This window comes from Euleptes europaea, chromosome 6, assembly GCF_029931775.1.
Source record: "Euleptes europaea isolate rEulEur1 chromosome 6, rEulEur1.hap1, whole genome shotgun sequence".
Lineage (NCBI taxonomy): Eukaryota > Metazoa > Chordata > Lepidosauria > Squamata > Sphaerodactylidae > Euleptes > Euleptes europaea.
The window spans coordinates 31,179,197-31,192,368 of NC_079317.1; the positions used below are offsets into that span (position 1 = coordinate 31,179,197).

The following is a 13,172-nucleotide window of genomic DNA, read 5'->3' on the forward strand; positions in this document are numbered from 1 at the left end:
AAACTGCAGAAGTGGAGAGGAAAGTAGAGGGTTAATTTACTTGCAAAGTTATTTAGTACTTAGAAGAGTTGCTTTTTGTACCCCACTTTTCTCTACCCTTTTATGGAGACTCAAGCCTTCCCTTCCTCTTCCCACAATACCTTGTGAGGTAGGTGAGGCTGAGTTTGGAGAGAACTGTGACTAGCCCAAGGTCACCCAACAGGCTGCATGTGGAAGAGTGGGGAAACAAAGTCAGTTCACCAGATTAGAGTCCGCCGTTCATGTGGAGGAGCGGGGAATCAAACTGCCGCTCTTAAACCACTCTGGCTCTCAGAGGGGGGCTGATGTTGGCTAGTAACCAGTTGGGGCCTAGAAGTTTTTTTCAGTTTCTGGTTTTCTTGTTGCTTTCTTTTGGTGCTTGCTGGATCAGCTGCAGATCAGGAGAGAGGTCTGCACTGTACCTGTTTGTTTCAAGAAGTAAAACCTTCACTTAACTTTCAGCCACACAGAACAGATAACAATCTTCAGCCTGGACTCATCGTTTATTTGCAAAACTGAAACTTCTATCATTCTCAACCTTCCTTATTTCCACACCTCTCAGATCTGAAGCACTGCAGAACAATGAGGCACACAAAAGAGGTTTGGAACTGGCAGAATCACAGCAGCTGCAATCCTAAGAATAGTTTTCTGGGAGTAAGCCCCATTGAATAAAATGGGACTTACTTCTGGGTAGACTGGCTTCAGCTTGCTCCCTTAAGCACTTGAACATGAGAAAGTGGTTTTAATAAAGGGGAGGCACATATAAAGAAATGTAAACTGAAGTCAAATGCTCTATCTACATACTGTAGAGCAAACCATTTGTACAATTTTAGCTAGTTACTAAGGAATTATATTTAGATCATCAGATGGGCAGAGATCCTGCCAAGAAAGGTTAAATAAAATCTCTTTCCATAGGAACCCAAGTCTCATTTCAAGGAAATCCTGGGATGCTTGCCCAATCAACTTCAAGGACAGAGAACTAATGTTAACCTAACTCCAACATTCTAAAGCATTAAAAATACTTTTTGACACTTAAAAAAACCTCCAGTCTGAGGTCCTTTATAAGGTTAAAGATCTGCAAAGTATATTGCTTCAAAGATTCAAATCAACCAATAATAAGAGAAAGGTGAAAGTTCTGGCTAGGGGCATTTGTTCATATTGGATTTGCAAGCTATTTGTTTACAATTGATTAGCATCTCAAAAAAGTGATTTTGCGATCAAATAAAAAGGTTATCATTACAGGTGAAACCCATGTGTCTCACTATTACAGATGCAGGTTTAATAGATAACACAGTCTAACAAAGGCTTTCCACCATCCCAAGAGGTGTGGGTTGAAGAGAGAGGCAAACTGGAAGACCTCTTGAATTCCAGGGAGCTGTGCTAATTTAAGATGTTAATTTAGACTCCGTACTAACCTGGCTCTCACAACGTGGGAATCATTTTGAAGCTAAATTTCATTTAACATGCTAACAAGATTCTTCAGCTTGTGGTTTACAGCTAGTCTAGATATGCAGGACTTTTGCTTCAAAATGTACAGATGACTTCCTACTAGCACAGGAAGAGATCTCTTTTTTTCCCTCGCACAAGACCTCAAATTAAATTTATTTATTTATTTAATTTGATTTCTGACTCGCCCTCCCCAGCCATGGCCAGCCTCAGGGCGAGAAACACTGAAATAACACACACAGTAATTTTAAAACCTGTTTAAAATGTACAATCCTTAATATTGTCGAAGGCTTTAACGGTCAGAGTTCATTGGTTCTTGTAGGTTATCTGGGCTGTGTAACCGTGGTCTTGTACAATCCTTGTTTAAAAAAAATAATCTAAAATATCAGATGGTGCTAAAATACCGTATTTCTTTTTTTTACGAAAGACGTTTCATAAAAGCGGTTGTCAGTGTCACCACTCTAGAGTCTGACAACCAGGTAGCAAAAGAACTGCCTTCTGTAGGAAAATTTAGCTAATTAAAAATAATCTCCCACTGCATTCAAGTTCTTGACCCTAAGACTCTTAGTGCCAGATTTACGTATAAACTAAACAAGCTATAGCTTAGGGCCCCACTCTCTTGGGGGGGGGGGGTTTAAAGGAAATAATTATTTCACTATTAATATACTTCTTCTTAATTGTATTTCAGTTCAACAATTCCTTTGATAAAATACATATTTTGTTATGTGCAAATGGCTTTAGATACCTATTAGGTCCATAAATTACCATATAGCATATATTCAACACAAAAAACAGCAGCAATTTGTTGTTGACAAAGGACAGCTGGACATATCAAGGGCCCCACTGCCTTCAATAGCTTAGGGCCTCATCAAACCTAAATCCTGCCCTCCTTAAGAGGTAAGAGATGTAAGAGGGAGGGCACCTTGGCCATCTTCTGGGCATGGAGTAGGGGTCACTGGGGATGTGGGGGGGGGAGATAGTTTGGAATGCCCTGCATTGTGCAGGGGGTTGGACTAGATGACCCTGGCGGTCCCTTCCAACTCTAGGATCCCATGTACGTCTTAGGAGGCGATTGTATGGAAGTAACAGACAAATGGAGAGCTTCTCCAGCGCAGACACCCGGGACAGAGTCCCGCATTAGAACCCTCGGGGAAAACTTTTCGCAATGCCTTTTGGTTATTGTAGTCCTTCCTGCCCAGTACGTTGCGCACGCTTCGCCCGTAGCCTCTGCGACGCCGCAAAAGGCTACGGTTTCAATGGATTGAGTATACCTCCGGTTCTATGGCCGTGCCCAGAATCCTCCATGTGCGGGGGCCACCAGTGGAAGCACACTCACAAAACCGGCAGGGGCTAGAGGTTCTTCCTCTTTAAAGCCCTTTGAAATTATTACCCCTCTCGACGAAAAAGAAACGTTCACGAAGAAGCGAGCCAAGGGGAACACTTTTTGTTCTCCTTTCCTACCGCAGGCTCTCCCTTCTACGAGCTGCAATCAGGGACCGGAAAAATAAACCTTCCCCCCCCCCCAAAAAAAAATACATAAAAACCTCTTTGCACGGGAGACCGCAAGCGTGGCCTCCTCGCCCTCCTGATTGTGTGTGTTAAGTGCCGTCAAGTCGCTTCCGACGCATGGCGACCCTATGAATGAAAGTCCTCCAAAATGTCCTATCTTTTATAGACAGACAGACAGACAGACAGATAGATAGACAGACAGATAGATAGACAGACAGATAGATAGAATACAATAGTAATAATAAAAAATTTAAAAATAGAAAAGTAACTAAATATACTGATTAATACATTCTTGATTATAAAATTTAAAAATCAAGATGCCCTTCAACCCTCCACCCACCTTACAAAAGTGACCCATCACCCGACTTCCTTGGAAGCGTCTAAACAGTTTTAAAAATATCTATTAACAGTAAAATATAAAAACATTAAAACTAAATTCTATAACTCACTAATTGTAGTAGTAAAGTCCATTTTTGCCCATTTATCCCAATATGTGGCGGCCTTTGCCCAAGTTTTTTTTTTTTTTAAATCCCTCCATTATCATTTCCATGTAGGCATTCCTATCTTTGACAGCCTTGTTCAGATCTTGCAAACTGAAGGCCGTGGCTTCCTTGATTGGCTGGGAGAAAAGCGTGAGCCACGCGCCCAAGCTCCGGGAACCGACCGTTCTCGCCCAATTCGAAGAGGCCATGTCGAGGAACCTCGGAGCCAATGAGCTCTCGGCGTCGACAGCGTCCGCCGACGATTGGAGGCTCCGCCGGAACGGTGGCTGGCGAGGCGCTGCCGCGCGATTGGCTGCGGCGGGGTCGGTGGGCGTGGCCGAGGGCGCCGGGCGGAGGGCTGCCGCGGCGTCGCCTCTCAGGGCAGGGATCGCGAGCGAGATGGAGCCGCGCAGGCGGGCTGGGCCGCCGACCTGGCTGTGGGCCGTGGCGTTGTTGCTCGTCGGCGCGGGCCTGGCCGTCGCTGCCGGTCAGTAGGAGCGCCTGGGGCGGGCGGGCGGGCCTCGCGCTGAGGGGGAGAGACCCTGAGAGGAAGTGGAGGCTTGGAAGGGGTGTGGTGGGGGGGTTGCATGGCGTGGGAGCCTGCGGCTGCCCCACAGAGCTCTGGTGGGGCCCAAGGAGAGTGTCACCCGTCTGTGCCTCCTCCCAAGGAGCCTGTTGCACCGTACTTAGTTTTGCCCTCTGCCTTGTTCCCCACAGCAGCCCTGTGAGGTAGGTTACTCCTTGAGGGAGAGTGGTTGGCCCAACTTTTAGGGGGATTTGAACGTGGGACACCTAGCTTTTTAGACACTACACTGAATGTAGGCCGGGTGCATCAGAAAGACCCCAGTAAGTTCGTTGTGTGTGTGTGTGAAGTGCCCTCAAGTCGCAGCTGACTTATGGCGACCCCTTTTGGGGGGGTTTTCTTGGCAAGAGACTAACAGAGGTGGTTTGCCAGTGCCTTCCTCTGCACAGCAACCCTGGACTTCCTTGGTGGTCTCCCATCCAAATACTAACCAGGGCTGACCCAGCTTAGCTTCTGAGATCTGACGAGATCAGGCTAGGCCTGGGCCATCCAGTCAGTTCATTGCGCTAGAATAAGGTGTATAATAATGTGAGGGAAGGGTATTATATCATATAGTATATATTCAATGTGGTTAAGATAATATAGTCGATATAGGGAAGACTATAAGACGGGGTCAGAATTGGTTATGCCCACCCAGAAAAAGTATGTTGTTAAATGTTGTAGGTTTTTTTTTAAAAAAACACTCCAGTAATAATTGTCCCATTCTATGTGAATCGAGGTAACATTTTTTTAATCATATCCCTACTTCCAGTGTCTTCTGTGTTGAGCTACATGTAGAAGGTCTTGGGTTCAATTGCCAGCAACTCCACTTTAAAAAAATCTGATGGCATATGATGTGAAAAACCTCTGCCTGGTGACTGCCTGTCAGAGTACATGATGTTGATAAACAAGTAACCTGATACAGTATAATTCAGATTTACATCATAGTAATGCACTCAGTGTGAAAGGATAGACAGGGATGTTTTTTTGTTAATTTTCAGTTGAACACTTAGCACATCTGTACTCTGTTTTTCTCTTCTCTCCCGTTTGCATTTATAGTTATGCACTGGCTGAGATCAGAATCGTCCAGATCCTACTCTGGTCATTATCAGCCACTGAGGTCTCTCCGTGTACCTTCTCTCCAAAAGTGCAAGGAACAACCCTTTTCCCTCAAGATGTTTTTGTACCTGGAGTTTGGCACCCTGGTGGTTTCTCAGTTGGTCTCTGGTTGCACTGGCCCTTGGGGCTAAATACTAATAGGCTGAGCGTATCTGTGAATGCTAAGATGGTAGCCTGTGTGAAATGGGGTGGAATAAGAAGTAGTTGGAATAATAGGGTTGGAATAAGAAGTAGTTGGGCATTGTTGAATGGGGAAGGGCTGATACAGCAAGAAATAGTAAAGAAGTTAAGGATGACAAGTTGCCAATTGAGAAGCCTGGGGCAGTGGATTCCTGATTTTTTGAACTCAACATGATTTGTTGAACTCAACATGTATGTTTAAGGAGCTGTACAGTTAGAGGAAAGGTAAGTATGGGAAAGTGACATTGGGCATCCTGCAGTTTACTGATTAATTTGAATCATAGAGTAGGAAGGGGCCATACAGGCCATCTAGTCCAACCCCCTGCTTAATGCAGGGTCAGCCTAGAGCATCGCTGACAAGTGTTTGTACAGCCTCTTGTATTTATAGCCTGTCCTTGATTAAAAGACTGAGCAAGTAAACTACTACAACAACAACAAAAACTACTACAACAACAAATGCTCCCTATCTGTAAAATAGGATACAGATACGAATTTGCCTTACTTTGTGATGGCTACACAGTTACAGTTCTATTCATTCTAATTCATTCTAATCAACAAAAACACCAAAAAAAAATTCACGTACACTTATTACGTAATCACCCTTTGCCATGACCACATTGTCTCTGTTTGGCAGTTATTGCCACAAATGAGCAAGAAAGAACCTGATTGCAAATCTATGGCTAACTCAAATAATTAAACCCCTTGTTTCAGAACTTTTCCCCCAATGTAAGCTATTTGATGAGGGAAAACATGCTGGTCATTTTCTTTACCTGTGTTGGAAGATGGATCTTGTCTGTAAACCAGTATAAAAACAGTGTTTATTGCAACACATAGGAGGAGAGGTAATTTTATTATACCAAAGTGTCTGCTTCTGGAACTTGCCAGTTCTATAACTTTGTTACTGAATTTTAAACATAGGAAAGAGTTAAAGACAATTCAATTTGGGTTATAGCCATTATGTACCTGTGGCATTGCTATCTTTGGATACTTGGTTATTTGAAAGAGGGTTACTGAATGGATGTTAAGTAAAATGCAGTTTGGGAAGCACTTTCTGGTGTAGAGGTAACAAGTACTTACCTAGGACAGCAGGAACATTCTGTTGTGCCTTTAGGCTTGGGCAGCACTCACTAGATATGTCCCCTGTGCTCATTATTCTTTGTGCTGGCGACTGGACATTTGCCCATTCCCTAAGAGCATGCCAAAGTGTTAAGAGGGGCAGTCAGGCCTAAAGTTAAAAGCCCCCTTTATTTTCACACAGCAGTACAATATTTTTAAGGAACTCACTGGACCCCATCGCCTGCTGCAGTTTGCAATCTGAGGGAAATTTCCACATTGTCTGGTATCGGAAGTAAATGTAGATAAATCATAGATCTAAACTTGGCATCTAACATCAAAAAGAAAATGAGTTTGTACTGAGGGAAGTGTGGGCAGTGGCTGTACTAAGGGTCCAGATTACAGCTACAAGATTAGAATGAATAGAACTGTAACTGTGTAGCCATCACAAAATAAGGCAAATTCGTATCTGTATCCTATTTTACAGATAGGGAGCATTATCATTTTAAGCCATTGCTAAGTAAATTGTTCCTGTTTCAGGTTCAGAAATTTCCCTGAAGCAGATAAACCTGTCCAGCCTTTTGCCAAGGGCAAGCATCTGTCAACATAAGGAGCTGAGGATCGGTGAAGTGTGTGGGCCATCTAGGAGCAGTGGGCTTGCTGTTTGAGATCGGCCACTGTCATGCATTGTTGCTCATTTCAGTTTGATTTGTTTGTTCAAAGTTCCAGAGAGCAAACATTTTCCCTGCATCACCACTTAATAGATGATAACTTTTGCCACGTGGTGTCCACCTGGTCCACTAAAGATCAGCCTGCACCTTTGCAGCATATTTGTGCACTGCTGACCTTGAACGCCTAGTACAACTAGAAGCTAGCTGCAATCCAGCATTTTTAAGGAGCCCAAATTATGTTTTCATAATTGTGAACATTTGAAAGCTCTGTACGGATGGTGTTTCACAAATAGTACCTTGTTATCTATATGGCAGCCCTATAAGCTGGGTGAATTCACTCACACACTTGCCCCATATTGCTTATGCGGAACTGAAACAGAGCTGCTTGCTTAAGAGAGCCCGCATGGCATAGTGGTTAAGAGCAGTAGACTCTAATCTGAAGAACCACGTTTGATTCCCCACTCCTCCACTTGAGCAGGGGAATGTAATCTGGTGAATCAGGTTTGTTTCCCCACTGTTATACATGAAGCCTGCTGGGGTGACCTTGGGCTAGTCACAGTTCTCTCATCACTAACTCAGCCTCACCTACCTCACAAGGTGTCTGTTTTGGGGAGGGGAAGGGATGGCAATTGTAAACTGCTCTCCTTATGGTAGAGAAAAGCAGGGTATAAAAACCATCTCTTTTTAAGGCCACTGGTTGAGTTCACAGCAGAGGTGAGATCTGAACTGGGGGCTTCCTGGTTAGTAACTCAGGGCATAATGTTTCACTTAGAAAAGAAGTGGTTTTATATCTGCTGCTGGCAGCCCAGTTGGTAATAGCAAGGCACTGGTAATAAAAAAAAAAAAGCCCATTAAATCTAGGAGAGTATAAACAATCTAGCTGAATTCCTTAGAATAATATTGAGGTTGCTAATGTTATCTTTCGACCAGAACATATTCTTTGATATATGTTCATTGAGATGGATATAGTGATTTTGATACCATTTTTGTTCCTCAGAATAAGGGAGGGTTTTAGGGAGGCTAGCATGGCGTTTTTATTTTCTTTGTTTTAATAATTTCTCAGTTGCACTAATATCGAGGAGGAACCCATGAAAAAAACTCTTAATTCTCCCATTTAATTCATTGACATTTTGGCAAATAGAACTTTAGCTCAATTCAGTGCAGAGACCACACACCACAGCAAAGGTTAGAATGGCAACTGGGCAGGCTGGAGAACAGGTTACTGACCTTCTTGCACAGGTTTAACTAGGAATGCAGTGCCTGCTATACTTGGTGGATCATCTAACTCTAGGAGCCCCAACCTTTTTGAGGATGCAGGCACCTTTGGAATTTTGAGAGGGGGGGTGAGCACCACCTCAAAATGGCTGCCATAGGAGGCAGATCCAAACCAAAAGTGGCTGCATATGGAGGCGAAGCCAAATGGAATACCTCCCTCCTCTCACATCCTGAGATGAAGAAAATACTGAAGAGGGACTAGAACCACATATGGACTAAGGAAAGCCCAGTTGCTTACCAGTTGTCCTCGTCCTCCAGTGGAACACCCTTTCATTTGAATTAGGGAAGCCAATAACAAGCCCTTCCTTACAACGACCCCACCCACTTCCTGAAAAGCTCATTGGGCACCAGGAAAAGTACTGGTGGGCGCCATAGGATCCATGGGCCCCATGTTGGGGAACCCTGATCTAACTGATCCAGATGACAGGCTGCTTAAAGGTTGGTTTAATCATGTTCCTGACCTCCTGTCATTAGTTTAAATTTGCATAAGAAAATATCTCCTGAGAGCCTACCATCTGTGTTGTAGGTGGAGGAGGGACAGTGGGGTATACTTTTCATGGAAAATATGGCCAATGTACTGCCAGAGCTGGTGGTGTGCTGGACAATTTAGTTTATATGTTATCAGTCTCAGTTCTTTCTTTGATAGTGGAGCTCCAATACCGTGAGTGGCACCTGATGCAAGAAGGCTGTTGGTACCTATCTCGTTGACAGATAGATTACTTTAAAACTTGAGCAGGCTAACCACCTGCACTTTTTCCCAGAAGTATTTTTTTGGGGAAACTATTCTGTGGAACAAAATGAGGGGATCAGCAAAGATTCACTGTCAGTAAGTTCCAGGGTTTGTCACCCTGCTTCTGTCTCTTTACAAACAATCAGACTGTTAAACCAGATCATGGGCAAATGTTGAGTTGTCTTGTTTTGGTTTTCCAAGTCCCCTAATATGTCAGTCTAATATATGTTAAGGATTCAGTTAGCATATAGATAGGGTTGTCAACAGGATTGGAGAAAAAATGCCCTATCCCTTTAAGAGAGACTCAATGCGTGGAAATAGGCAGTTGAAGCTTTTCATGGCATGAAGGTAAATGATCTCCAGTGAAGACACTAATACAGACAGGACATTTTTCTCCAGGCAAGTTGGCAACCCTACATATAGCAGCTAATTTTAGCAGGATGTTTGGTATCCAGAAAGCATGTTTAGAACTGTTTATTGATGTACCCTTGTAGGGAAAATTACATTTTCATGAAAAGAGAAACAGATTTATGGCACCATCTTTGTGTTTTTTCATAAGTTGAATACATGCAACTTATATAAAGACCGCTTTATATAAGTTTATATTTTATATTCCTGAGCAGAGTTGCTTCTTTCCAAGGAAAATCAGACTTAGAAGGGTATAACTCCTCTTAGCATTTGCACTGAAAGTCTGATTTTGCATTTGTCCTTAAGGTAGAAGTTTCTGTGAAAAGCAAGAGTTGCTGAAATTGAGTAGCACAAATCTGATATTTACAGCCCTTTTGGTATTTATTCATTAAAAGAAGTTTACATTTTCACTTGCACCTGACATTCCTATTATCTAGAAGTTTGATGCCAAAAATAATAAAGCTGTAAATTATCCCTTCTCCAGTGACTCCCCTACAGTTCAGCCTTCCAAACTTAAATGGGAAACTTTATGAACGTTAGAAGAAACTAAGCAAGCAAAGCCTGTTTCTCCCCCCTCCTCCCATTGGACATTTCATTTTGAAAATAACATTTATTTGCTGACAAATCAGCTGTGTTTTGACTACAACCTAATATAGAGCTTATTCCTTTAGAGAGATGTTAACATGATGCAATGAGAATGAAACACACCTCTGGCTTCACATGATAGGGATGCAAATATGTTTTTCAGTTTCTGGTTCAGTTTAAAACAAGATAATCCTGCACACCTCTTAGTGTTTATCCAGACTCAAGACTACCTTGTTGTTCAGCAATTTTTTATTTTAATGTTTTATGTGACTTGTTCCTGGTCTCTTTTTTTAAGGCAAGTTCTGAAATATTAAGTATAGAATCCCAGTTGATATGGTGGTCACTTCAGCATCATAACTGTACAAGAGAGATCTTCTAAAAGAAAGCTGAACTTATTGTCGAAGGCTTTCACGGTCAGAGTTCATTGGTTCTTGTAGGTTATCCGGGCTGTGTAACCGTGGTCTTGGAATTTTCTTTCCTCACGTTTCGCCAGCAACTGTGGCAGGCATCTTCAGAGTAGTAACACTGAAGGACAGTGTCTCTCAGTGTCAAGGGTGTAGGAAGAGTAATATATAGTCAGAAAGGGGTTGGGTTTGAGCTGAGTATTGTCCTGCAAAAGTATTGTCCTGTAAGTATCAAGATAATGTGCTAATGAGGGTATGGTATGTTAATATGGAACCATTGTATCCTGAAGTGATCTGTTAATGTGTGTAATCCAAAACTAATCTGTATGTCTATTGTTGAATGTTGTCTTTGTCTGGAGGCTTCCTGCCCTGAAAAACCTCCAGACAAAGACAACATTCAACAATAGACATACAGATTAGCTTTGGATTACACACATTAACAGATCACTTCAGGATACAATGGTTCCATATTAACATACCATACCCTCATTAGCACATTATCTTGATACTTACAGGACAATACTTTTGCAGGACAATACTCAGCTCAAACCCAACCCCTTTCTGACTATATATTACTCTTCCTACACCCTTGACACTGAGAGACACTGTCCTTCAGTGTTACTACTCTGAAGATGCCTGCCACAGTTGCTGGCGAAACGTCAGGAAAGAAAATTCCAAGACCACGGTTACACAGCCCGGATAACCTACAAGAACCAAAAGCTGAACTTGTTTGCAACCCCCCTTCACCACCTTATCAGTCCTTTAAAAATCTAGTGACAGCTTTCATAAAATTATAGCTGTTTAGGATTTGCACCATAGACCACTTTGCAGGTAATAATAGAGAGAATTTTTGAACATTTTAAAGCCATGAAGAAGAGGGAGGTGGAGATCTGGGAAAAATCTGAAAAATGCAGGTCTTTCTTATCAAACTTACTTAAGTGCTTTAACAACATAAAATTCATTGTTTATAACTTGGCATATAAAATTGTAATTTGGCACATGCGTAGAATTTAAACATATAAGTGCCTTCTAAATGCCATTAAAAGTCTATTTGGTGACTAAAATTACCAAATAGTAGTGTTCAATATAGATTAAGTATAGATTCTTTGCAATGCAGCTATCTGTGAGGTAAGAAAAAATAAGAGCTGAACATAGGAAACAACATTTGTAGTAAACAACACAATCTATTATTTGGATAAACAGTCACAGTAGAGTTAGTATAGTTGGATATATCAAGTTAACATAACATTGAAAATACTGAACAAGTACCAGTCTGTACTGTCATATGTGTTATAGAAGATTGTGGAAAGTTAACATTTGAAAATCTTTGAAAAATACATTATGTACACAGAATTACATCATGTATACAGTGTACCCAAGAATTATCATTATCTGATGCTGGAGATTATTACATAAAAATCTTCACATTACGCATTCTGATCAACAGTTTTTAAAAAGGATTTAACTCATTACAAAAAAAGAAAATATTTCATAGCAGTTTTTTTCCCGCAAAGTTCCCCGCAAAGTCAGATTTTTCAACTGGAAAAATTAGGGGAAATTCCTGGGGCAGGGGGGCTCTTTTCCCTGAATTCTTCTGGTTTATTTCCAGACCTTCCAATCTCTAATAGTAACAAATGGCACTGTAGTTATAATATGTGTCCTGTACACATATTATAACTGTACACATATCTTCTACAAAGAGTGAAAATGACATGCTTAGCATTTATAGAAGTTTATTGCCTTTTCCTCATTGCTCCCCTGCAAAATTCATTCTAGTCTTTAACAAGTTTTTTTCCTGGCTACCCTTGTTCAAAGCCTGAGACTTCATTTTCCCTTCTGTCCATACGCCTTTATCTTTGTCTTCTGTCCAGATAATTTTCTTTCTCTCTTCATTCAAAATTGCTGCAATGCATAGAATAGTCTAGGACTAGCAGAGTACTTAATACTCATGCTATCCTGATTTTGACTATTTTACCTCTCACCAGTAATGTGGTGGTGGAAAGTGCCATCAAGGCAAGAGTCAAACAGAGGTTGTTTGCCATTGTCTGCCTCTGTGTCGCAACCCTGGACTTCCTTGGTGGTCTCTCATCCAGGTACTAACCAGGGCCAACCCTACTTAGCTTCTGAGATCAGGCTAGCCTGGGCCATCCAGGTCAGGGCAACCAGTAATATATTTGCATTTTTTAAACTTGAGGGAGATGGGGAGACCAGTTTTGGAGGTTCATGCTTCCTACTTAGATATGGAGTAACACAGGCTGACATTTTGCATCCTCATTTATGTATTTGGTGCATGAGAAAGTCACACTTAACATATAACTTCTGGATATTGTTTATTGGTCAAAAAGGACAAGTATAATGAGTCAGAGCACGAGCAGTATATGTTTGAACTCCCACACTGCAAGAAACAAAGGGTTGGTATCTGCAAAACATATGTTGTGGAACGCGATAAGTATTCTTGGCAAGAGCAGAGTCCATTTGGTTTCTTTCGGAATGAAATGGTTAACCACAGCCTCAGCTTTATTTAAACCTGGGATAAAGATGTTCTGTTTCCCAGCAGTTTCCAGTTCTATTATAATACCCAAGAGCCAGCGTGGTCTAGTGGGTAAGAGCAGCAGACTCTAATCTGGAGAACTGGGTTTGATTCCCCACTCCTCCATATGAAGCCTGCTGGGTGACCTTGGGCCAGTTACAGTTCTCTCAGAACTCTCTCAGCCCCACCTATCTCACAAG

At 41.9% G+C, this 13,172-nt stretch overlaps 1 protein-coding gene across 1 annotated transcript in view; it reads left to right on the forward strand.

Annotated features, from left to right (window-relative positions):
• Positions 1–3,662: 3,662 nt before the first annotated feature.
• SEL1L (SEL1L adaptor subunit of ERAD E3 ubiquitin ligase) overlaps positions 3,663–13,172 on the forward strand; it is a 36,158-nt gene continuing 26,648 nt past the window's right edge. Inside the window, exon 1 of the mRNA XM_056851841.1 lies at positions 3,663–3,942. Within this exon, the coding sequence (XP_056707819.1) occupies positions 3,663–3,942 (280 nt within the window). The remainder of the gene's footprint in view (positions 3,943–13,172) is intronic.